Raw genomic sequence first — 25,687 nt, 5'->3', positions numbered from 1 at the left:
GTATTTAGTATTTAGTAGTTTATTTTTGATCTTGATGGTGTTTTGATACATTGATCTTGGTGGTGTTTTGATACATTGATCTTGGTGGTGTTTTGATACATTGATCTTGGTGGTGTTTTGATCTTGGTGGTGTTTTGACATTGATCTTGATGGTGTTTGGTGATTTCTACCCGTCCCTGGTGGAGTCTGTGAAAGTGGATGCCATTGCTGACCACTCTGGTCTTTCTGGGTAGTGGGATTGCAACACACACCGTGTGACCCAATGTCACTCAAACACACACTGTCATAGTCAGGCCAGTGTCACCAGCCTGTCTCTGTCTCTCTCCCCTCGGTCAGGCCAGTGTCACCAGCCTGTCTCTGTCTCTCTCCCCTCGGTCAGGCCAGTGTCACCAGCCTGTCTCTGTCTCTCTCCCCGGTCAGGCCAGTGTCACCAGCCTGTCTCTCTCTCTCTCCCTCGGTCGGTCAGGCCAGTGTCACCAGCCTGTCTCTCACCAGCCTCTCTCTCCCCCTCGGTCAGGCCTGTGTCACCAGCCTGTCTCTCTCTCATCATCAGGTATCTGTTCTAACGTGTGTGTGTGTGTCCTCTCTCCAGGTCTTTAGCTGTTGGAACCAAATCAGGCTACAAGTTCTTCTCCCTATCGTCTGTGGACAAGTTGGAGCAGATTTATGAATGTAGTGAGTATCAATATCATATGGATTTATGACGTGTGTGTATGTGTATATATTATATATGAAATACTGCACTTACTAGATACCACACATTCATAACCATCACTCTTAATGTTGTTTTACAGTAATATGGAATGGCTATATATTTACCTTGACCTTTTCCACGTTTTGTTACATTACAGAATTATTCTAAAATGTATTAAATAGTTTTTTCCCCTCATCAATCTACACACAATACCCTATAATGACATCACAATACCCCATAATGACATCACAATACCCCATAATGACATCACAATACCCCAAAACTAATGACATCACAATACCCTATGACATCACAATACCCTATAATGACATCACAATACCCCATGATGACATCACAATACCCCATAATGACATCACAATACATAAATATTCAGACCCTTTACTCTGTACTTTGTTGAAGCACCTTTGGCAGCGATTACAGCCTCAGGTCTTCTTGGGTATCACTCTAAAAGCTTGGCACACCTGTATTTAGGAGTTTCTCCCATTCTCCTCTGCAGATCCTCTCAAGCTCTGTCATGTTGGATGGTTAGCGTTGCTGCACAGCTATTTTCAGGTTTCTCCAGAGATGTTTAATCTGGTTCAAGTCCAGACTCTGGCTGGGCCACTCAAGGACATTCAGAGACTTGTCCCGAAGCCCTTCCTGCGTTGTCTTGGCTGTGTGCTTAGGGTTGTTATCCTGTTGGAAGGTGAACCTTCACCCCAGTCTTAACCTGCTCCAGAGCCCTCAGGGCTTTTCATCAAGGACCTCTCTGCACTTTTCTCTGTTCATCTTTCCTTCGATCCTGACTAGTCTCCCAGCCCCTGACGCTTGGCATTCAAGCCAAAGAGTTCAATCTTGGTTTCATCAGACCAGAGAATCTTGTTTCTCATGGTTCGAGAGTCCTTTAGTTTGCCTTTTGGCAAACTCGGCGGTTGTCATGTGCCTTTTACTGAGGAGTGGCTTCCGTCTGGCCACTCTACTATAAAGGCCTGATTGGTGGAGTGCTGCAGAGATGGTTGTCCTTCTGGAAGGTTCTCTCATCTCTACAGAGGAACTCTGGAGCTCTGTCAGAGTGACCATCAGGTTCTTGGTCGACCTGACCAAGGCCCTTTCCACTGATTGCTCAGTTTGGCCGGGCGGCCAGGTCTAGGAAGAGTCTTGGTGGTTCCAAACTTGTTCCATTTAAGAATGATGGAGGCCACTGTGTTCTTGGGGAGCTTCAATGCTAAAGAAACTTTTAATTTTTAAAAAATTTGCAAACATTTCTAGAAAAAAAACAGTTTTCGCTTAGTTAGCAGAAATGTAAAAAAAAATGTAAAAAAATATATATATATGTTTTTGCTTTCTCATTATGGGGTAGTGTGATGTCGTTATGGGGTATTGTGATGTCATTATAGGGTATTGTGATGTTGTTATGGGGTATTATGTGTAGATTGATGAGGGGAAAATGTAATCCATTTTAGAATAAGGCTGTAACATAACAAAATGTGTAAAAAGTCAAGGGGTCTGAATACTTTCCTGAAGGCACTGTACATGTACCACAGACATGTATTCTGAAGGCACTGTACATGTACCACAGACATGTATTCTGAAGGCACTGTACATGTACCACAGACATGTATTCTGAAGGCACTGTACATGTACTACAGACATGTATTCTGAAGGCACTGTACATGTACCACAGACATGTATTCTGAAGGCACTGTACATGTACCACAGACATGTATTCTGAAGGCACTGTACATGTACCACAGACATGTATTCTGAAGGCACTGTACATGTACCACAGACATGTATTCTGAAGGCACTGTACATGTACCACAGACATGTATTCTGAAGGCACTGTACATGTACTACAGACATGTATTCTGGAAGGCACTGTACATGTACCACAGACATGTATTCTGAAGGCACTGTACATGTACCACAGACATGTATTCTGAAGGCACTGTACATGTACCACAGACATGTATTCTGAAGGCACTGTACATGTACCACAGACATGTATTCTGAAGGCACTGTACATGTACCACAGACATGTATTCTGAAGGCACTGTACATGTACTACAGATATGTATTCTGAAGGCACTGTACATGTACCACAGACATGTATTCTGAAGGCACTATACATGTACCACAGACATGTATTCTGAAGGCACTGTACATGTACCACAGACATGTATTCCACTCACAGTCCAAACAGTCATCGTGTTAATGTAGGATCACTATAATATGGAATAGCTCTCTAGAATATTACAGCAACGGGGTTATACTGTTTGGTACTAATGTGTGTGTGTGTGTGTGTGTGTGTGCACGCTCAGCGGACACAGAGGATGTGTGTATTGTAGAGCGTCTGTTCAGCAGTAGTCTGGTGGCGATCGTCAGTCTGAAGGCTCCTAGGAAGCTGAAGGTCTGTCACTTCAAGAAGGGAACGGAGATCTGTAACTATAGTTACAGTAACACTATACTGGCTGTCAAGCTCAACAGACAGGTAGGAACACACACACACACACACAGTGATATGTGATGATGAGCAGGAGTGTGTGTTTCAGAGGCTGATAGTATGTCTGGACAGGTGTGTTAAACTCCTAGCTACAACACTACAACACTGAAGACTCCTGTGTGTGTTTCAGAGGCTGATAGTATGTCTGGAGGAATCTCTGTACATCCACAACATCAGAGACATGAAGGTCCTGCACACCATCAGAGAGACACCTCCCAACCCCTCAGGTAAAACCCTTAACCTAGGACTTACATCCCAACCCCTCAGCCCAACCCTCAGGTAAAATCCTTAACCTAGGACTAAATCCCAACCCATATATATACTAAAGTATGTGGAAAACCTTTCAAATTAGTGGTTTCGGCTATTTCAGCCACACCCGTTTCAGACAGGTGTTTAAAATCGAGCACACCGCCATGGAATCTCCACAGACAAACATTGGCAATAGAATGGCCTTACTGAGGAGATCAGTGACTTTCAACACGCTCACAGAATGGGAAATGGTTTGTTGAGATCGGCGTGGAAGAACTTGACTGGCCTGCACGGAGCCCTGACCCCAACCCATTGAACTCCTTTGGGATGAATTAGAACGCCGACTACGAGCCTAATCGCCCAACATCAGTGCCGACCTCAGTAATGCTCTTGTGGCTGAATGGAAGCAAGTTCCCTCAGCAATGTTCCAACATCTAGTGGAATCTGAAACTGTTTAATCCAACCGTATTGTATTTAGTAGTTTTGTGTTCTCTCCTCCTGTAATATCCGTGTGTTCTCTCCCCAGGGTTGTGTGTTCTCTCCCCAGGGTTGTGTGTTCTCTCCCCAGGGTTGTGTGTTCTCTCCCCAGGGTTGTGTGTTCTCTCCCCAGGGTTGTGTGTTCTCTCCCCAGGGTTGTGTGTTCTGTGTGTTCTCTCCCCAGGGTTGTGTGTTCTCTCCCCAGGGCTGTGTGTTCTCTCCTACTGTAATATCCGTGTGTTCTCTCCCCAGGGTTGTGTGTTCTCTCCCCATGGTTGTGTGTTCTCTCCCCAGGGTACTGTAATATCCGTGTGTTCTCTCCCCAGGGTTGTGTGTTCTCTCCTACTGTAATATCCGTGTGTTCTCTCCCCATTTTTGTGTGTTCTCTCCCCAGGGTTGTGTGTTCTCTCCCCAGGGTTGTGTGTTCTCTCCCCTGTAATATCTGTGTGTTCTCTCCCCAGGGTTGTGTGTTCTCTCCTACTGTAATATCCGTGTGTTCTCTCCCCAGGGTTGTGTGTTCTCTCCCCAGGGTTGTGTGTTCTCTCCTACTGTAATATCCGTGTGTTCTCTCCCCAGGGTTGTGTGTTCTCTCCCCTGTAGGGTATGTGTGTTCTCTCACCATTGTTGTGTGTTCTCTCCCCAGGGTTGTGTGTTCTCTCCCCATTGTTGTGTGTTCTCTCCCCAGGGTTGTGTGTTCTCTCCCCAGGGTTGTGTGTTCTCTCCCCAGGGTTGTGTGTTCTCTCCCCAGGGCTGTGTGTTCTCTCCCCAGGGTTGTGTGTTCTCTCCCCATTGTTGTGTGTTCTCTCCCTGTAATATCCGTGTGTTCTCTCCCCAGGGTTGTGTGTTCTCTCCCCAGGGTTGTGTGTTCTCTCCCCAGGGTTGTGTGTTCTCTCCCCAGGGTTGTGTGTTCTCTCCCCCTGGGTTGTGTGTTTCTCTCCCCAGGGTTGTGTGTTCTCTCCCCAGGGCTGTGTGTTCTCTCCACCCAGGGTTGTGTGTTCTCTCCCCATTGGCTGTGTGTTCTCTCCCCAGGGCTGTGTGTTCTCTCCCCAGGGTTGTGTGTTCTCTCCCCATTGTTGTGTGTTCTCTCCTACTGTAATATCCGTGTGTTCTCTCCCCAGGGTTGTGTGCTCTCTCCATCAGTAATGATAACTGTTACCTGGCCTACCCCGGCAGTGCTACAATAGGAGAGGTCCAGGTGTTCGACACGGTCAACCTGGTACGACACACACACACACACACACACACACACACACACACACACACATTGAAGATGGCTTGCTCTACTACAACTGTGCTGTTTCAGTCTCTGTGTGTTTAACTGTGTCTCCAGAGGGCAGCCAACATGATCCCAGCCCATGACAGTCCATTAGCAGCTGTGGTGTTTGATGCTAGCGGAACCAAACTGGCCACAGCCTCTGAGAAGGTGGGACACTTTAAACTGTTACACTGAACTACTGAGGTTGTGTCAGCCGGTCCCTCTTCCCTGACCCTTAACCCTGGCCCTTAACCCTGGCCCTTAACCCTGGCCCTTAACCCTGGCCCTTAACCCTGGCCCTTAACCCTGACCCTTAACCCTGACCCTTAACCTTGACCCTTAACCCTGGCCCTTAACCCTGACCCTTAACCCTGGCCCTTAACCCTGGCCCTTAACCCTGGCCCTTAACCCTGGCCCTTAACCCTGGCCTTAACCCTGACCCTTAACCCTGACCCTTAAGCCTGACCCTTAACCCTGGCCCTTAACCTTGACCCTTAACCCTGGCCCTTAACCCTGACCCTTAACCCTGACCCTTAACCCTGACCCTTAACCCTGACCCTTAACCCTGGCCCTTAACCCTGGCCCTTAACCCTGGCCCTTAACCCTGACCCTTAACCCTGACCCTTAACCCTGGCCCTTAACCCTGGCCCTTAACCCTGGCCCTTAACCCTGGCCCTTAACCCTGGCCCTTAACCCTGGCCCTTAACCCTGGCCCTTAACCCTGGCCCTTAACCCTGGCCCTTAACCCTGGCCCTTAACCCTGGCCCTTAACCCTGACCCTTAACCCTGACCCTTAACCCTGACCCTTAACCCTGGCCCTTAACCCTGGCCCGTTAACCTGGCCCGGCGGCAGGGTAGCCTAGTGGTTAGAGTGGTGGACTAGTAACCGGAAGGTTGCAAGTTCAAACACCCGAGCTGACAAGGTACAAATCTGTCGTTCTGCCCCTGAACAGGCAGTTACTGTTCCTAGGCCGTCATTGAAAATAAGAATTTGTTCTTAACTGACTTGCCTTGTTAAATAAAGGTAAAATAAAAAATAAAAAAAACCTGACCCTTAACCCTGACCCCTGACCCTTACCATACAGATAATATTTTCTATCCATCTCTATGGCCCAACCTTTAACCCTGACTCTTAACCCTGGCCCTTAACCCTGGCCCTTAACCCTGGCCCTTAACCCTGGCCCTTAACCCTGGCCCTTAACCCCGACCCGTAACCCTGGCCCTTAACCTTGACCCTTAACCTTGACCCTTAACCCTGACTCTTAACCCCGACCCTTAACCCTGACCCTTACCATATAGATACTATTCTCTATCCATCTCTATGGCCCTTAACCCCGACCCTTAACCCCGACCCTTAACCCCAACCCTTAACCCCGACCCTTAACCCTGACCCTTGCCATACATATACTATTTTCTATCCATCTCTATGGCCCTGACCCTTAACCCTGGCCTTGACCCTTAACCTTAACCCTGGCCTTAACCCTGGCCTTGGCCCTTAACCCTGGCCTTGACCCTTAACCCTGGCCTTGGCCCTTAACCCTGGCCCTTAACCCTGACCCTTAACCCTGACCCTTAACCCTGACCCTTCCATGGTAGCAGATCTGATGGGTATTAACAGTGTAGTGGTGGACCGGCTGGAAGTGTGTGTGTTGTAACCTTGCTGTATCAGGGATCAGCTATCCTGTGTGTAATGTAACCGGTGGTTTCTGATAGGGTACGGTGATTCGTGTGTTCTCCATCCCTGAGGGACAGAAACTGTTTGAGTTCCGTCGAGGAGTCAAAAGGTAGGACTTCTTCTTCTTCTCCCTCCTTCTCCTTCTTCATCTCCCTCCTTCTACATCTCCCTCCTCCTTCTTATTCTCCCTCCTTCTTCATCGCCCTCCTTCTTCATCGCCCTCCTTCTTATTCTCCCTCCTTCTTCATCGCCCTCCTTCTTCATCGCCCTCCTTCTTCTTCTCCCTCCTTCTTCTTCATCTCCCTCCTTCTTCTTCATCTCCCTCCTTCGTCTCCCTCCTTCTTCTTCTCCCTCCTTCTTCATCTCCCTCCTTCTTCTTCTTCTCCCTCCTTCTTCATCTCCCTCCTTCTTCTCCTTCATTCCACTCTATATAGTAATATGTGTTTTAATAGTGGACAATATTAAATGAGCTACAGCTGAGTTCAGTCTGACACACTGAAGTGTGTGTGTGTGTGTGTTAGGTGTGTATGTGTATCTGTTTCCCTGGCCTTCAGTATGGAAGGCCTCTACCTATCAGCATCCAGTAACACGGAGACGGTCCACATCTTCAAACTAGAGACGCAGAAAGAGAAGTAAGTACCCCCCCCAGAGGAGATCACCTGGCTGCATTAGTCTGATTCTAGATGTTGTCCTGTATATTAACATGGTGTGTGTGTGGGCCAACAGAGGAGATGTGGTCCTGTATATTAACATGGTGTGTGTGTGGGGCCAACAGAGGAGATGTTGTCCTGTATATTAACATGGTGCGTGTGTAGGCCAACAGAGGAGCCGACGACATGGGGTGGATACTTTGGGAAGGTCCTGATGGCGTCCACCACCTACCTGCCCTCTCAGGTGAGTGGGACTTCCTTTTGAGAGAGAGTGTGTGGTGTGTGTGTGTGTGTTGTCTGACCATGTCTCCTCTGTGTGCGTCAGGTGACAGAGATGTTCACTCAGGGACGAGCCTTCGCCACCGTACGACTGCCCTTCTCTGGACACAAGAACATCTGTGCTCTGGCCCTGTAAGAACACCCACTAGAACGTGCTCTATCAGACTCTAGAGCTGGGACCATAATCCCCCCACACACTAGAACATTCTCTACCAGACTCTAGAGCTGGGACCATATTCCCCCACACACCCACTAGAACGTTCTATACCAGACTCTAGAGCTGGGACCATATTCCCCCCACACCCACTAGAACGTTCTCTACCAGACTCTAGAGCTGGGACCATATTCCCCCACACACCCACTAGAACGTGCTCTACCAGACTCTAGAGCTGGGACCATAATCCCCCCACACTAGAACATTCTCTACCAGACTCTAGAGCTGGGACCATATTCCCCCACACACTAGAACGTTCTCTACCAGACTCTAGAGCTGGGACCATATTCCCCCCACACACTAGAACGTTCTCTACCAGACTCTAGAGCTGGGACCATATTCCCCCCACACACTAGAACGTTCTCTACCAGACTCTAGAGCTGGGACCATATTCCCCCACACACCAACTAGAACATTCTCTACCAGACTGTAGAGCTGGGACCATATTCCCCCCACACTAGAACGTTCTCTACCAGACTCTAGAGCTGGGACCATATTCCCCCAGACACTAGAATGTTCTCTACCAGACTCTAGAGCTGGGACCATATTCCCCCACACACTAGAACGTTCTCTACCAGACTCTAGAGCTGGGACCATATTCCCCCACACACTAGAACGTTCTCTACCAGACTCTAGAGCTGGGACCATATTCCCCCACACACCCACTAGAATGTTCTCTACCAGACTCTAGAGCTGGGACCATATTCCCCCCTCACACACCCACTAGAACGTTCTCTACCAGACTCTAGAGCTGGGACCATATTCCCCCCACACACCCACTAGAACGTTCTCTACCAGACTCTAGAGCTGGGACCATATTCCCCCCATTAATGGAGAGGTCACACTAGAACGTTCTCTACCAGACTCTAGAGCTGGGACCATATTCCCCCCGCACACCCACTAGAACGTTCTCTACCAGACTCTAGAGCTGGGACCATATTCCCCCACACACTAGAACGTTCTCTACCACACTCTAGAGCTGGGACCATATTCCCCCACACACTAGAACGTTCTCTACCAGACTCTAGAGCTGGGACCATATTCCCCCACACACTAGAACGTTCTCTACCAGACTCTAGAGCTGGGACCATATTCCCCCACACACTAGAACGTTCTCTACCAGACTCTAGAGCTGGGACCATATTCCCCCACACACACACTAGAACGTTCTCTACCAGACTCTAGAGCTGGGACCATATTCCCCCCCACACACTAGAACGTTCTCTACCACACTCTAGAGCTGGGACCATATTCCCCCCCACACACACACTAGAACGTTCTCTACCACACTCTAGAGCTGGGACCATATCCCCCCACACTAGAACGTTCTCTACCAGACTCTAGAACTGGGACCATATTCCCCCCCCACACTAGAACGTTCTCTACCACACTCTAGAGCTGGGACCATATTCCCCCACACACTAGAACGTTCTCTACCAGACTCTAGAGCTGGGACCATATTCCCCCACACACTAGAACGTTCTCTACCAGACTGTAGAGCTGGGACCATATTCCCCCCACACACACTAGAACGTTCTCTACCAGACTCTAGAGCTGGGACCATATTCCCCCCCACACACACTAGAACGTTCTCTACCACACTCTAGAGCTGGGACCATATTCCCCCACACACCCACTAGAACGTTCTATACCAGACTCTAGAGCTGGGACCATATTCCCCCACACACCCACTAGAACGTTCTCTACCAGACTCTAGAGCTGGGACCATATTCCCCCCACACACTAGAACGTTCTCTACCAGACTCTAGAGCTGGGACCATATTCCCCCCACACCCACTAGAACATTCTCTACCAGACTCTAGAGCTGGGAACATATTCCCCCACACACCCACTAGAACGTTCTCTACCAGACTCTAGAGCTGGGACCATATTCCCCCCACACACTAGAACGTTCTCTACCAGACTCTAGAGCTGGGACCATATTCCCCCCACACACTAGAACGTTCTCTACCAGACTCTAGAGCTGGGACCATATTCCCCCACACACCAACTAGAACATTCTCTACCAGACTCTAGAGCTGGGAACATATTCCCCCACACACCCACTAGAACGTTCTCTACCAGACTCTAGAGCTGGGACCATATTCCCCCACACACTAGAACGTTCTCTACCAGACTCTAGAGCTGGGACCATATTCCCCCCACACACTAGAACGTTCTCTACCAGACTCTAGAGCTGGGACCATATTCCCCCAGACACTAGAACGTTCTCTACCAGACTCTAGAGCTGGGACCATATTCCCCCACACACTAGAACGTTCTCTACCAGACTCTAGAGCTGGGACCATATTCCCCCACACACTAGAACGTTCTCTACCAGACTCTAGAGCTGGGACCATATTCCCCCCACACACCCACTAGAACGTTCTCTACCAGACTCTAGAGCTGGGACCATATTCCCCCACACACTAGAACGTTCTCTACCAGACTCTAGAGCTGGGACCATATTCCCCCACACACCCACTAGAACATTCTCTACCAGACTCTAGAGCTGGGAACATATTCCCCCCACACACCCACTAGAACGTTCTCTACCAGACTCTAGAGCTGGGACCATATTCCCCCACACACTAGAACGTTCTCTACCAGACTCTAGAGCTGGGACCATATTCCCCCCACACACACACTAGAACGTTCTCTACCAGACTCTAGAGCTGGGACCATATTCCCCCCACCCACTAGAACGTTCTCTACCAGACTCTAGAGCTGGGAACATATTCCCAACATCGCCCTCCTCTCCCCCAGTTTATCTGACGTTGGTCATTTGGGGGATTAGCCAACACAACATTCTTCCATATTGTTTGGTCGTCAATAGTAACGTGCATTAATCTGCTTCCTGCAATGAAAGTATTGTCCCTGTTTCACTGCCTGCCCTCACTTCCTCTCCTCACTGCCTGCCCTCACTTCCTTTCCTCACTGCCTGCCCTCACTTCCTTTCCTCACTGCCTGCCCTCACTTCCTCTCTTCACTACAAACAGAGTAGGGTAATTGAGATGCGCCCGAGAAAACGGAGTGGCACTATTTTGAGTTAGCAATCTAGCTGATGTGTTTTGAGTTCCCACTTCCTCAGGTGGTGAATTATATAGCCTAGGCCAGTATTCACAAAAAAACAGCCAAGCAAATTAATCTCAAAAGAGACTAAATAAATCTGATCATTCTGGATCCTATTTTATCATGTTGCACCATAAACTATCCATCATTCATTCCCTGAACATGTTAGAACATGTCTTCCCTGGGAAAAAGTCCGCCTAGAGCCCTCCCATTAACGGAGAAGTCAGCCTAGAGCTCTCCCGTTAACGGAGAAGTCAGCCTAGAGCCCTCCCATTAATGGAGAAGTCAGCCTAGAGCCCTCCCATTAACGGAGAAGTCAGCCTAGAGCCCTCCCGTTAAAACGGAGAAGTCGGCCTAGAGCCCTCCCGTTAACGGAGAAGTCAGCCTCGAGCCCTCCCATTAACGGAGAAGTCAGCCTAGAGCCCTCCCGTTAACGGAGAAGTCAGCCTAGAGCCCTCCCATTAACGGAGAAGTCAGCCTAGAGCCCTCCCGTTAACGGAGAAGTCAGCCTCGAGCCCTCCCATTAACGGAGAAGTCAGCCTAGAGCCCTCCCATTAACGGAGAAGTCCGCCTAGAGCCCTCCCATTAACGGAGAAGTCAGCCTCGAGCCCTCCCATTAACGGAGAAGTCAGCCTAGAGCCCTCCCATTAACGGAGAAGTCAGCCTAGAGCCCTCCCGTTAACGGAGAAGTCAGCCTAGAGCCCTCCCATTAACGGAGAAGTCGGCCTAGAGCCCTCCCGTTAACGGAGAAGTCAGCCTCGAGCCCTTCCGTTAACGGAGAAGTCAGCCTAGAGCCCTCCCATTAACGGAGAAGTCAGCCTAGAGCCCTCCCGTTAACGGAGAAGTCGGCCTAGAGCCCTCCCTTTAACGGAGAAGTCGGCCTTGAGCCCTCCCGTTAAAACGGAGAAGTCGGCCTCGAGCCCTCCCGTTAACGGAGAAATCGGCCTAGAGCCCTCCCCGTTAAAACGGAGAAGTCGGCCTCGAGCCCTCCCTTTAACGGAGAAGTCGGCCTAGAGCCCTCCCGTTAACAGAGAAGTCGGCCTAGATCCCTCCCCGTTAACGGAGAAGTCGGCCTAGAGCCCTCCTCGTTAAAATGGACAAGTCGGCCTAGAGCCCTCCCACGTTAAAACGGACAAGTCGGCCTAGAGCCCTCCCACGTTAAAACGGACAAGTCGGCCTAGAGCCCTTCCGTTAACGGAGAAGTCGGCCTAGAGCCTTCCCTTTAACGGAGAAGTCGGCCTAGAGCCCTCCCGTTAACGGAGAAGTCGGCCTCGAGCCCTCCCGTTAACGGAGAAGTCGGCCTAGAGCCCTCCCGTTAACGGAGAAGTCGGCCTAGAGCCCTCCCGTTAACGGAGAAGTCGGCCTAGAGCCCTCCCGTTAAAACAGAGAAGTCGGCCTAGAGCCCTCCCCATTAAAACGGAGAAGTCGGCCTCGAGCCCTCCCGTTAACGGAGAAGTCGGTCTAGAGCCTTCCCTTTAACGGAGAAGTCGGCCTAGAGCCCTCCCGTTAACGGAGAAGTCGGCCTAGAGCCCTCCCTTTAACGGAGAAGTCAGCCTAGAGCCCTCCCGTTAAAACAGAGAAGTCGGCCTAGAGCCCTCCCCGTTAAAACGGAGAAGTCGGCCTCGAGCCCTCCCGTTAACGGAGAAGTCGGCCTAGAGCCCTCCCGTTAACGGAGAAGTCGGCCTAGAGCCCTCCCGTTAACGGAGAAGTCGGCCTAGAGCCCTCCCCGTTAAAACGGAGAAGTCGGCCTCGAGCCCTCCCTTTAACGGAGAAGTCGGCCTAGAGCCCTCCCATTAACGGAGAAGTCGGCCTTGAGCCCTCCCAATAACGGAGATGTCGGCCTCGAGCCCTCCCTTTAACGGAGAAGTCGGCCTAGAGCCCTCCCGTTAACGGAGAAGTCGGTCGGCCTCGAGCCCTCCCTTTAACGGAGAAGTCGGCCTAGAGCCCTCCCACGTTAAAACGGACAGGTCGGCCTAGAGCCCTCCCACGTTAAAACGGACAAGTCGGCCTGGAGCCCTCCCACGTTAAAACGGAGAAGTCGGCCTCGAGCCCTCCCTTTAACGGAGAAGTCGGCCTAGAGCCCTCCCCGTTAACGGAGAAGTCGGCCTAGAGCCCTCCCGTTAAAATGGACAAGTCGGCCTAGAGCCCTGCCGTTAACGGAGAAGTCGGCCTAGAGCCTTCCCGTTAACGGAGAAGTCGGCCTAGAGCCCTCCCATTAACGGAGAAGTCGGCCTAGAGCCCTCCTCGTTAAAATGGACAAGTCGGCCTAGAGCCCTCCCACGTTAAAACGGAGAAGTCGGCCTAGAGCCCTCCCACGTTAAAACGGACAAGTCGGCCTAGAGCCCTCCTGTTAACGGAGAAGTCGGCCTAGAGCCCTCCCACATTAAAAACGGAGAAGTCGGCCTAGAGCCCTCCCATTAACGGAGGAGTCGGCCTAGAGCCCTCCCACGTTAAAACGGACAAGTCGGCCTCGAGCCCTCCCTTTTAATGGAGAAGTTGGCCTAGAGCCCTCCCGGTAAAACGGACAAGTCGGCCTCGAGCCCTCCCACGTTAAAAACGGACAAGTCGGCCTCGAGCCCTCCCTTTTAATGGAGAAGTTGGCCTAGAGCCCTCCCCGGTAAAACGGACAAGTCGGCCTAGAGCCCTCCCCATTAAACGGACAGGTCGGCCTCGATACCTCCCCGTTAAATGGACAAGTCGGCCTAGAGCCCTCCCACGTTAAAACGGACAAGTTGGCCTCGAGCCCTCCCACGTTAAAATGGACAAGTCGGCCTAGAGCCCTCCCCATTAAACGGACAGGTCGGCCTCGATACCTCCCCGTTAAATGGACAGGTCGGCCTCGATACCTCCCCGTTAAATGGACAAGTCGGCCTAGAGCCCTCCCACGTTAAAACGGACAAGTTGGCCTCGAGCCCTCCCACGTTAAAATGGACAAGTCGGCCTAGAGCCCTCCCCATTAAACGGACAGGTCGGCCTCGATACCTCCCCCCGTTAAATGGACAAGTCGGCCTAGAGCCCTCCCACGTTAAAACGGACAAGTCGGCCTCGAGCCCTCCCACGTTAAAATGGACAAGTCGGCCTAGAGCCCTCCCCATTAAACGGACAGGTCGGCCTCGAGCCCTCCCCGTTAAATGGACAAGTCGGCCTAGAGCCCTCCCACGTTAAAACGGACAAGTTGGCCTAGAGCCCTCCCGTTAACGGAGAAGTCGGCCTAGAGCCCTCCCGTTAACGGAGAAGTCGGCCTAGAGCCCTCCCACGTTAAAAACGGAGAAGTCGGCCTAGAGCCCTCCCGTTAACGGAGAAGTCGGCCTAGAGCCCTCCCCAATCGGACAAGTCGGCCTAGAGCCCTCCCATTAACGGAGGAGTCGGCCTAGAGCCCTCCCGTTAACGGAGAAGTCGGCCTAGAGCCCTCCCCGTTAAAACGACAAGTCGGCCTAGAGCCCTCCCATTAACGGAGGAGTCGGCCTAGAGCCCTCCCGTTAACGGAGAAGTCGGCCTTGAGCCCTCCCACGTTAAAACGGACAAGTCGGCCTCGAGCCCTCCCTTTAATGGAGAAGTTGGCCTAGAGCCCTCCCGGTAAAACGGACAAGTCGGCCTCGAGCCCTCCCACGGTAAAACGGACAAGTCGGCCTAGAGCCCTCCCACGTTAAAACGGACAAGTTGGCCTCGAGCCCTCCCACGTTAAAATGGACAAGTCGGCCTAGAGCCCTCCCCATTAAACGGACAGGTCGGCCTCGATACCTCCCCGTTAAATGGACAAGTCGGCCTAGAGCCCTCCCACGTTAAAACGGACAAGTTGGCCTCGAGCCCTCCCACGTTAAAACGGACAGGTCGGCCTCGAGCCCTCCCCGTTAAAGGACAAGTCGGCCTTTTGGAAAGTAACTGTGAATAATAATATAGCATTGTAATGATAATAGTGTTGTAATAATAATAGTGTTGTAATAATAATAGTGTTATATGGTGTTGTATTAATAATAATAGTGTTGTAATATAGTGTTGTATTAATAATAGTGTTGTTATATAGTGTTATAGTAATAATAATAGTGTTGTTATATAGTGTTGTAATAATAATAGTGTTGTATTAATAATAGTGTTGTAATATAGTATTGTAATAATAATAGTGTTGTTATATAGTGTTGTAGTAATAATAGTGTAGTAATAATAATAGTGTTGTAATAATAGCGTTGTAATATAGTGTTGTATTAATAATAGTGTTGTAATAATAATAGTGTTGTATTAATAATAGTGTTGTATTAATTATAGTGTTGTAATAATAATAGTGTTATATTAATAATAGTGTTGTAATATAGTGTTGTATTAATAATAGTGTTGTATTAATAATAGTGTTGTAATAATAATAGTGTTGAAATATAGTGTTGTAATAATAATAGTGTTGTATTAATAATAGTGTTGTATTAATAATTGTGTTGTATTAATAATAGTGTTGTATTAATAATAGTGTTGTAATAATAATAGTGTTGTATTAATAATAGTGTTGTATTAATAATAGTGATGTATAAATAATAGTGTTGTATTAATAATAGTGTTGTAATAATAATAGTGTTGTATTAATAATAGTGTTGTATTAATAATAGTGTTGTAATAATAATAGTGTTGTAATAATAATAGTGTTGTAATATAGTGTTGTATTAATAATAGTGTTGTAATAATAGTGTTGTATTAATAATAGTGTTGTATTAATAATAGTGTTGTAATAATAATAGTGTTGTATTAATAATAGTGTTGTAATAATAATAGTGTTGTATTAATAATAGTGTTGTATTAATAATAGTGTTGTAATAATAAGTGTTGTATTAATAATAGTGTTGTATTAATAATAGTGTTGTAGGTATAATAGTGTTGTTATATAGTGTTGTTATATAGTGTTGTAATAATAATAGTGTTGTAATAATAATAGTGTTGTTATATAGTGTTGTATTAATAATAGTGTTGTATTAATAATAGTGTTGTAGTAATAATAGTGTTGTTATATAGTGTTGTAGTAATAATAGTGTTGTAATAATAATAGTGTTGTTATATAGTGTTGTAATAATAATAGTGTTGTTAATAATAGTGTTGTATTAATAATAGTGTTGTTATAATAATAGTGTTGTAATAATAATAGTGTTGTTATAATAGTGTTGTATTAATAATAGTGTTGTAGTAATAATAGTGTTGTTATATAGTGTTGTAGTAATAATAGTGTTGTAATAATAATAGTGTTGTTATATAGTGTTGTAATAATAATAGTGTTGTTATATAGTGTTGTATTGTTATAAGTGTTGTATAATATAGTGTTGTTATATAGTGTTGTATTAATAATAGTGTTGTTATATAATAGTGTTGTATTAATAATAGTGTTGTAATAATAATAGTGTTGTAATAATAATAGTGTTATATAGTGTTGTATTAATAATAGTGTTGTATTAATAATAGTGTTGTATTAATAATAGTGTTGTAGTAATAATAGTGTTGTTATATAGTGTTGTTATATAGTGTTGTAGTAATAATAGTGTTGTAATAATAATAGTGTTGTTATATAGTGTTGTAATAATAATAGTGTTGTTATATAGTGTTGTATTAATAATAGTGTTGTTATATAGTGTTGTAATAATAATAGTGTTGTTATATAGTGTTGTATTAATAATAGTGTTGTTATATAGTGTTGTATTAATAATAGTGTTGTTATAATAGTGTTGTATTAATAATAGTGTTGCTATATAGTGTTGTAATAATGATAGTGTTGTAATAATAAGTGTTGTATTAATAATAGTGTTGTTATATAGTGTTGTAATAATAATAGTGTTGTATTAATAATAGTGTTGTTATATAGTGTTGTAATAATAATAGTGTTGTAGTAATAATAGTGTTGTAATATAGTGTTGTATTAATAATAGTGTTGTAATATAGTGTTGTATTAATAATAGTGTTGTTATATAGTGTTGTATTAATAATAGTGTTGTTATATAGTGTTGTATTAATAATAGTGTTGTTATATAGTGTTGTATTAAATAATAGTGTTGTTATATAGTGTTGTATTAATAATAGTGTTGTTATATAGTGTTGTAATAATAATAGTGTTGTATTAATAATAGTGTTGTAATATAGTGTTGTATTAATAATAGTGTTGTAATAATAGTGTTGAGGTAATAATAGTGTTGTTATATAGTGTTGTTATAATAATAGTGTTGTATTAATAATAGTGTTGTTATATAGTGTTGTTATAATAATAGTGTTGTATTAATAATAGTGTTGTCATATAGTGTTGTTATAATAATAGTGTTGTATTAATAATAGTGTTGTTATAATAATAGTGTTGTATTAATAATAGTGTTGTATAATAATAGTGTTGTATTAATAATAGTGTTGTATTAATAATAGTGTTGTTATATAGTGTTGTATTAATAATAGTGTTGTAATAATAGTGTTGTATTAATAATAGTGTTGTAAATAATAGTGTTGTTATATAGTGTTGTATTAATAATAGTGTTGTATTATATAGTGTTGTATTAATTAATAATAGTGTTGTTATATAGTGTTGTATTAATAATAGTGTTGTTATATAGTGTTGTAATAATAATAGTGTTGTATTAATAATAGTGTTGTAATATAGTGTTGTATTAATAATAGTGTTGTAATAATATAGTGTTGTAGTAATAATAGTGTTGTTATATAGTGTTGTTATAATAATAGTGTTGTATTAATAATAGTGTTGTTATATAGTGTTGTTATAATAATAGTGTTGTATTAATAATAGTGTTGTATATAGTGTTGTTATAATAATAGTGTTGTATTAATAATAGTGTTGTTATAATAATAGTGTTGTATAATAGTGTTGTAATAATAGTGTTGTAGTAATAATAGTGTTGTAATAATAGTGTTGTATTAATAATAGTGTTGTTAATATAGTGTTGTATTAATAATAATGTTTGTAATAATAGTGTTGTATTAATAATAGTGTTGTAGTAATAATAGTGTTGTTATATAGTGTTGTATTAATAATAGTGTTGTTATATAGTGTTGTATTAATAATAGTGTTGTAATATAGTGTTGTATTAATAATAGTGTTGTTATATAGTGTTGTATTAATAATAGTGTTGTTATATAGTGTTGTATTAATAATAGTGTTGTATTAATGTATTAGTCGTTATTCAGCAAAATGGGTTAATTTATCGTGCTAACTTTTTGCCGATATCGCCAAGCTCTAACACTCACGCGCTGGGAAGCGCACACACAGTCAGATGAGTCTGATTCAGGTTTGTGTGTGTGTGTGTGTGTGTGTGTAGGATCCAAAAGATTCCTCGTCTCCTGGTAGCAGCAGCTGATGGATATCTGTACCTCTATAACCTGGACCCACAGGAGGGGGAGAGTGTACCCTGATGAAACAACACAGGTAACAAACACCCTGATGAAACAAGACAGGTAACACACTGATGAAACAAGACAGGTAACACACTGATGAAACAAGACAGGTAACACACTGATGAAACAAGACAGGTAACACACTGATGAAACAACACAGGTAACAAACACCCTGATGAAACAAGACAGATAACAAACACCCTGATGAAACAACACAGGTAACAAACTGAAAACAACACAGGTAACACTGAAACAACACAGGTAACACTGATGAAACAACACAGGTAACACTGATGAAACAACACAGGGTAACTCCATCCCTCAATGCCAGGGTCCTGGGCTCCATTCCTCAATGCCAGGGTCCTGGGCTCCATTCCTCAATGCCAGGGTCGTGGGCTCCATCCCTCAATGCCAGGGTCCTGGGCTCCATTCCTCAATGCCAGGGTCCTGGGCTCCATTCCTCAATGCCAGGGTCCTGGGCTCCATTCCTCAATGCCAGGGTCCTGGGCTCCATTCCTCAATGCCAGGGTCCTGGGCTCCATTCCTCAATGCCAGGGTCCTGGGCTCCATTCCTCAATGCCAGGGTCCTGGGCTCCATTCCTCAATGCCAGGGTCCTGGGCTCCATTCCTCAATGCCAGGGTCGTGGGCTCCATCCCTCAATGCCAGGGTCCTGGGCTCCATTCCTCAATGCCAGGGTCCTGGGCTCCATTCCTCAATGCCAGGGTCCTGGGCTCCATTCCTCAATGCCAGGGTCCTGGGCTCCATTCCTCAGCCAGGGTCCTGGGCTCCATTCCTCAATGCCAGGGTCCTGGGCTCCATTCCTCAATGCCAGGGTCCTGGGCTCCATTCCTCAATGCCAGGGTCCTGGGCTCCATTCCTCAATGCCAGGGTCCTGGGCTCCACTCCTCAATGCCAGGGTCCTGGGCTCCATTCCTCAATGCCAGGGTCCTGGGCTCCACTCCTCAATGCCAGGGTCGTGGGCTCCATTCCTGCTCGGGCCACCCATATGTACTCATTGAAAGTAGTTTGGATAAAAGTGTCTGTTAAATGGCATACAGTATATGAACTTAAATCATTCTGTGTTCCTCAGGTTAGACGGCAGTGCTGAGCCGCCCAATGAGATCCTGGAACAGGGGTCACATGACCGACCCCTTACTGCACAGACCTACAACACCGCTGGGATGAAAGGTACACACACCCCAGGGCGTCGTTAGTCAAATTGGCACCGGACGACCTGGGCCGGCAGGTAGCCTAGTGGTTAGAACGTTGGATCAGTAACCGAAAGGTTGCTGGATGAAATCCCTGAGAATGTCCTTCTGACCTGAACAAAGCAGTTTCTTTATTTTTAATTTATTTAACCTTTATTTAATGAGGCAAGTCAGTTAAGAACGAATTCTTCTTTACAATGATGGCCTACCAGGGAACAGTGGGTTCAGGGGTAGAATGACAGATTATACTGTATATATATATTATACTGTGTATATATATTATACTGTATATATATATTATACTGTGTATATATATTATACTGTATATATATATATACTATATATTTATATCTATATATATTATATAGTATATATATATATACTGTATATATATATTATATATATATATTATACTATATATTTATATCTATATATATATATATATATACTTATACTATATATATTATACTGTATATATATATTATACTATATATTTATATCTATATATATTATATAGTATATATATATTATACTGTGTATATATATTATACTGTATATATATATTATACTGTATATATATATACTATACTGTATATATATATTATACTGTATATATATATATTATATATATATTATACTGTATATATATATTATACTGTATATATATATTATACTGTATATATATATATATACTGTATATATATATTATACTGTATATATATATTATACCTGTATATATATATATTATACTGTGTATATATATATTAGCTGTATATATATATATACTGTATATATATTATACTGTATATATATATTATACTGTGTATATATATTATACTGTATATACTGTGTATATATATATATATATATATATATATATATATATATATATATATATATATATATATATATATATATATATTTAACCTTCACTAAAGTTTTGAACAGGCTATATTGCAGCATTGACCTAGTAAGACTAGTACCTACCATACCCAACAAATGACAGTGATAGGCTATTTCTTTGACAACAGGCCTAGTAAGACTAGTACCTACCATACCCAACAAATGACAGTGATAGGCTATTTCTTTGACAACAGGCCTAGTAAGACTAGTACCTACCATACCCAACAAATGACAGTGATAGGCTATTTCTTTTACAACAGGCCTACTTATTTTTTATTTAACCTTTATTTAACCAGGAAGGTTATTGAGATTAAAATCTCTTTCTCAAGAGCGCCCTGGCCAAGATAGGCACCACCAAGTCATTACAAAATAATTACAGACAGACAACATGAAAAACTACAAGTAATCTAGTAAAACCATTGAATTCACAAGAGTATAACAAAAACAGCAAATTAAAAACATTGACAGGTCAGGGAATCAGTCTCAAGATCCTTCATCAGTGATTTAAAAACACCAATCAGGACAAGTTCTTCCAGTTTAAAAGTATTTTGTAAGGCGTTCCAAGACGATGGCCAGAGTACATAAAAGCCCTTTCACCAAATTCAGTTTGGACATTTGGAACAGTTAGCAGGATAAAGTCCAGCGAACGAAGAGAGTACCCACCACATTTCTGAACAATAAAAATGCACAAATAAAAGGTTTGGCTTTGTAAATAAAAGTATACCAGTGACTGAGCCTATGAATTACTAGAGAAGGCCAGCCAACTCAGTGGTGCGTAAGGGTTTTGCAGTTTAAAATAAATCTCAAAGTGCCATGGTAAAGAGTGTCAATTGATCTCAAACACTGAGCAGAAGCATTCATATATAAAATATCCCCATAGTCTAGTAAAGGCATAAATGTAGCTGATACTAGCCTCCTTCTGGCTTCAAAAGAAAAACAGGCCTTATTCCTAAAATAAAATCCCAATTTCAGCTTCAATTCTTTTGTAAGTTGTTGAATATGCATTTTAAAAGAGGCTTCATCAATTGAAATTCAAAGGTATTTATATGAGGTTAAACCTCAGTCTCCTTGCCCTGACAGGTAGTATCCAAGGTATTTATATGAGGTTACAACCTCAGTCTCCTTGCCCTGACAGGTAGTATCCAAGGTATTTATATGAGGTTACAACCTCAGTCTCCTTGCCCTGACAGGTAGTATCAAGGTATTTATATGAAATTCTCCTTGCCCTGAAAGGTATTTATATGAGGTTACAACCTCAGTCTCCTTGCCCTGACAGGTAGTATCCAAGGTATTTATGCAACCTCCGTGCCCTGACAGGTAGTAATAAGTGGAAGGTTCAGAGGTCTATTTCTTGCATTAGAAAACAACATTAGTTTAGTTTTGTCAGTATTGAGGATAAGCTTCAATTGACACAAGGTATGTTGAACAGTATAAAAAGCAGTTTGCAAGTTCTGGAAAGCTTTTGTGAGAGACGAGGCACAACAGTAAACAACAGTATCATCAGCATAAAAATGAAGTTGTGCATTTTGGACATGAATAAGAGAGGACCAAATACAGAGCCTTGGGGCACACCTTTCAAGACAGACAATTTAACAGACATAAGCCCATCAAATTGAGTGCACTGAGTTCTATCAGACAGATAGTTAGCAAACCATGCAACTGCATGCTCCGAAAGACCTACACTCGACAATCTTTGCCTTAGTATAGCATGATCAACTATCAAAAGCCTTAGAGAGGTCAATAAACAGGGAGACACAGTGCTGTTTTTTGTCAAGGGCTTCAGTGATATCATTTAAAACCTTCATGGCAGCTGTAATTGTGCTATGCTTCTTCCTGAAGCCCGATTGGTACATTGATGAAATAGAGTTAGTAAATAAAAACTCTTTTAGCTGTTCACTTACAAGGGTTTATGTACCACCTGCACTGAGAATGGCTAAAAGTTTGACCAGCTCTCACTGGTTCATCCACACAGGGTTGTACAGAGACAGAGGACACTGAATCAAACAGTCTACCAGATGATACAAAGTGCTCATTGAAACAATTCAGCATTTCAGTTTTTGTCATATATAGCAACAGAGTCCTTCAAAACACATGACGGTAATTCATGAACATTACTGTTACCAGACATAGACTTAATAGCCTTCCAGAACTGTAGGGTCATTCAGGTTATCAGTGGTAACAGACATAAAATATTCAGACATGGCCTAACCCATCGTTAGCTTAAACTAAATACGGAGCATACAAAGAAAATGTCTCAACAGAATGAAACAAAACACATTTGCCGACAATAAAAAAAAAAGTACACAAAAAAAGTAAAAAAATGACATCCTACCTGAATGGTGAGTTTCACAGTAGCCTGCATTTGGCCATGCTAACTCTTTTCTCATCTTTGTCCACTACATTATTAAAATGTGTCCATACATGGGCTTTTCACTGTAGGCATACTCTCTGACTTAGATTTAACTTCGATGAAAAAGGCCTCCATCTTCGCAATCCACATTAGCCTCGGCCAAGGCTCTTCTCTCCCTGTCCTCAGCAGCAGGCACATGATCAGGCAGCAAGCAAGGAGTGAGAGAATGGTGCTGAAGCGTGAAATCAGGGTGCATGATGGGCAGCCCCAGAGAAATTGGCCGGCTACAATTATATTTATCGGCTTTTAATTTATTTAATCGGCCAAAAGCCGGCAATTACCGGCTAACAGAAAACCCTTATTGCGTGCTCCCTCAAACTGAGACATCTGTGGCATTCTGTTGTGTGGTAAAAGGGCACATTTTAGAGTGACCTTTTATTGTCCCCAGCACAAGGTGCACCTGTGTTGTTTAGTCAGCTTCTTGATATGCCACACCTGTTAGGTGGATGGATTATCTTGGCGAAGGAGAAATGCTCACTAACAGGGAGGTAAACAAATTTGTGCACAAAATTAGAGAGAAAGAAGCTTTTTGTGCCAATTCAGGGCTAAAACAAATATCTGGAATGTCTGGTGGTCCCCGAGGAGAGGGTTGGGAAGTACCGCACAGATTCATCAATGAGCCAGATGTTTCACATGATGTATAAATGTGAAGCATCCTGGTCGGCGTTTCCTCTCACTACCAAATATGGTGATGAGAGGAAGCCCATCCGGTTGGCGTTTCCTCTCACTACCAAATATGGTGATGAGAGGAAGCTCAGTGGGAGAAGATGGAGCGAGATGGATCTTGCTCGACATGATCTCCATACAGTTTCTGTTTCCAGAACTAGAATCTGTAACAGAGCGGACTGTGTTTTGTAGACTTTACCCTTTTGCCAACGTTTTTTTTTTTTTAAAGTGCGTTGTTTAGAAGGAGTGCAGGGGGAATTACACGTGCCCTTCTCAGAGTAGGCGTTCCCTAATGGAAATATGCAAATAACTGCTAGAATTTGCCAATAGGATCTCACTAGGTCATGCTTGGCTCTGCCCACTATGATTCATGTGCTCCCATTGGGTTAGTTAGACAGATATTTCTTCCTGCCCTATGAGATGACGTGCTAATACTTTTCAGACTAAGTTCCTTTTCAGGGCTGGGTTTTATTTGAATGTGACCACCCACCAGCATGGCATTGTTTATTCATCAAAAACAGCTGCTAAATTCTTCCTCTTGTTGACTGGGCTGATCCAACAAGCCTTTTCATGTAGTTCTTCCTCTGGGCTGATCCAACAAGCCTTTTCATGTAGTTCTTCCTCTGGACTGATCCAACAAGCCTTTCCATGTAGTTCTTCCTCTGGGCTGATCCAACAAGCCTTTCCATGTAGTTCTTCCTCTGGGCTGATCCAACAAGCCTTTTCATGTAGTTCTTCCTCTGGGCTGATCCAAGCCTTTTCATGTAGTTCTTCCTCTGGGCTGATCCAACAAGCCTTTTCATGTAGTTCTTCCTCTGGGCTGATCCAACAAGCCTTTCCATGTAGTTCTTCCTCTGGGCTGATCCAACAAGCCTTTCCATGTAGTTCTTTCTCTGGGCTGATCCAACAAGCCTTTTCATGTAGTTCTTCCTCTGGGCTGATCCAACAAGCCTTTTCATGTAGTTCTTCCTCTGGGCTGATCCAACAAGCCTTTTCATGTAGTTCTTCCTCTGGGCTGATCCAACAAGCCTTTTCATGTAGTTCTTCCTCTGGGCTGATCCAACAAGCCTTTTCATGTAGTTATTCCTCCTGTTGACTGGGCTGAGCCAAACATGGAAATTCAAATATGGGGGTGCAAACGTATATTTCTGCACGTCCACTTCTAACCATAAAATGATGATAATCAGCCCAGCTCCGCCCGGGTTTGGCTGGTGTAGGCCGTCATTGTTAATTAGAATTTACTCTTAACTGACTTGCCTCGTAAAACACTTTTATTTTTATAATCTATTGGATAATTTGTCGATTTTCACTTATTTTTTTGCTAGTATGTAGATAACAAAACAAAAAAAGATTATACTGTATACACTACATAGTAGTAGTACTGTAGTACAGTAACAGCAGTGGTATCATCAGGGTATCCCTCCACTGGGTAGCAGCAGGGTATCCCTCCAGCAGGTTATCCCTCCACTGGGTAGCAGCAGGGTATCCCTCCTCTGGGTAGCAGCAGGATATCCCTCCACTGGGTAGCATCAGGGTATCCCTCCACTGGGTAGCAGCAGGGTATCCCTCCACTGGGTAGCAGCAGGGTATCCCTCCACTGGGTAGCAGCAGGGTATCCCTCCACTGGGTAGCAGCAGGGTATCCCTCCACTGGGTAGCAGCTGGGTATCCCACCACTTGGTCTGGTAGCAGCAGGGTATCCCCCACTGGGTAGCAGCAGGGTATCCCTCCACTGAGTAGAAGCAGGGTATCCCTCCACTGGGTAGCAGCAGGGTATCCCTCCACTGGGTAGCAGCAGGGTATCCCTCCACTGGGTAGCAGCAGGGTATCCCTCCACTGGGTAGCAGCAGGGTATCCCTCCACTGGGTAGCAGCAGGGTTTCCCACCACTGGGTAGCAGCAGGGTATCCCACCACTGGGTAGCAGAAGGGTATCCTTCCACTTGGTCTGGTAGCAGCAGGGTATCCCACCACTGGGTAGCAGCAGGGTATCCCTCCACTGGGTAGAAGCAGGGTATCCCTCCACTTGGTCTGGTAGCAGCAGGGTATCCCTCCACTGGGTAGCAGCAGGG

At 44.4% G+C, this 25,687-nt stretch overlaps 1 protein-coding gene across 1 annotated transcript in view; it reads left to right on the top strand.

Moving 5' to 3' along the window:
• LOC121838807 (WD repeat domain phosphoinositide-interacting protein 2-like) overlaps positions 1 to 25,687 on the top strand; it is a 30,013-nt gene that overhangs the window by 1,984 nt on the left and 2,342 nt on the right. Inside the window, 12 exon segments of the mRNA XM_042314738.1 lie at positions 593 to 675; positions 3,016 to 3,185; positions 3,328 to 3,424; positions 5,042 to 5,139; positions 5,254 to 5,346; positions 6,892 to 6,962; positions 7,375 to 7,485; positions 7,669 to 7,747; positions 7,829 to 7,914; positions 18,355 to 18,425; positions 18,428 to 18,461; positions 19,522 to 19,619. Coding sequence (XP_042170672.1) covers positions 593 to 675; positions 3,016 to 3,185; positions 3,328 to 3,424; positions 5,042 to 5,139; positions 5,254 to 5,346; positions 6,892 to 6,962; positions 7,375 to 7,485; positions 7,669 to 7,747; positions 7,829 to 7,914; positions 18,355 to 18,425; positions 18,428 to 18,461; positions 19,522 to 19,619 — 1,091 coding nt within the window.

Source organism: Oncorhynchus tshawytscha, unplaced genomic scaffold, assembly GCF_018296145.1.
Source record: "Oncorhynchus tshawytscha isolate Ot180627B unplaced genomic scaffold, Otsh_v2.0 Un_contig_4636_pilon_pilon, whole genome shotgun sequence".
In the NCBI taxonomy this organism is placed as follows: Eukaryota; Metazoa; Chordata; class Actinopteri; order Salmoniformes; family Salmonidae; genus Oncorhynchus; species Oncorhynchus tshawytscha.
This window is presented reverse-complemented; position numbering and strand designations above follow the sequence as displayed.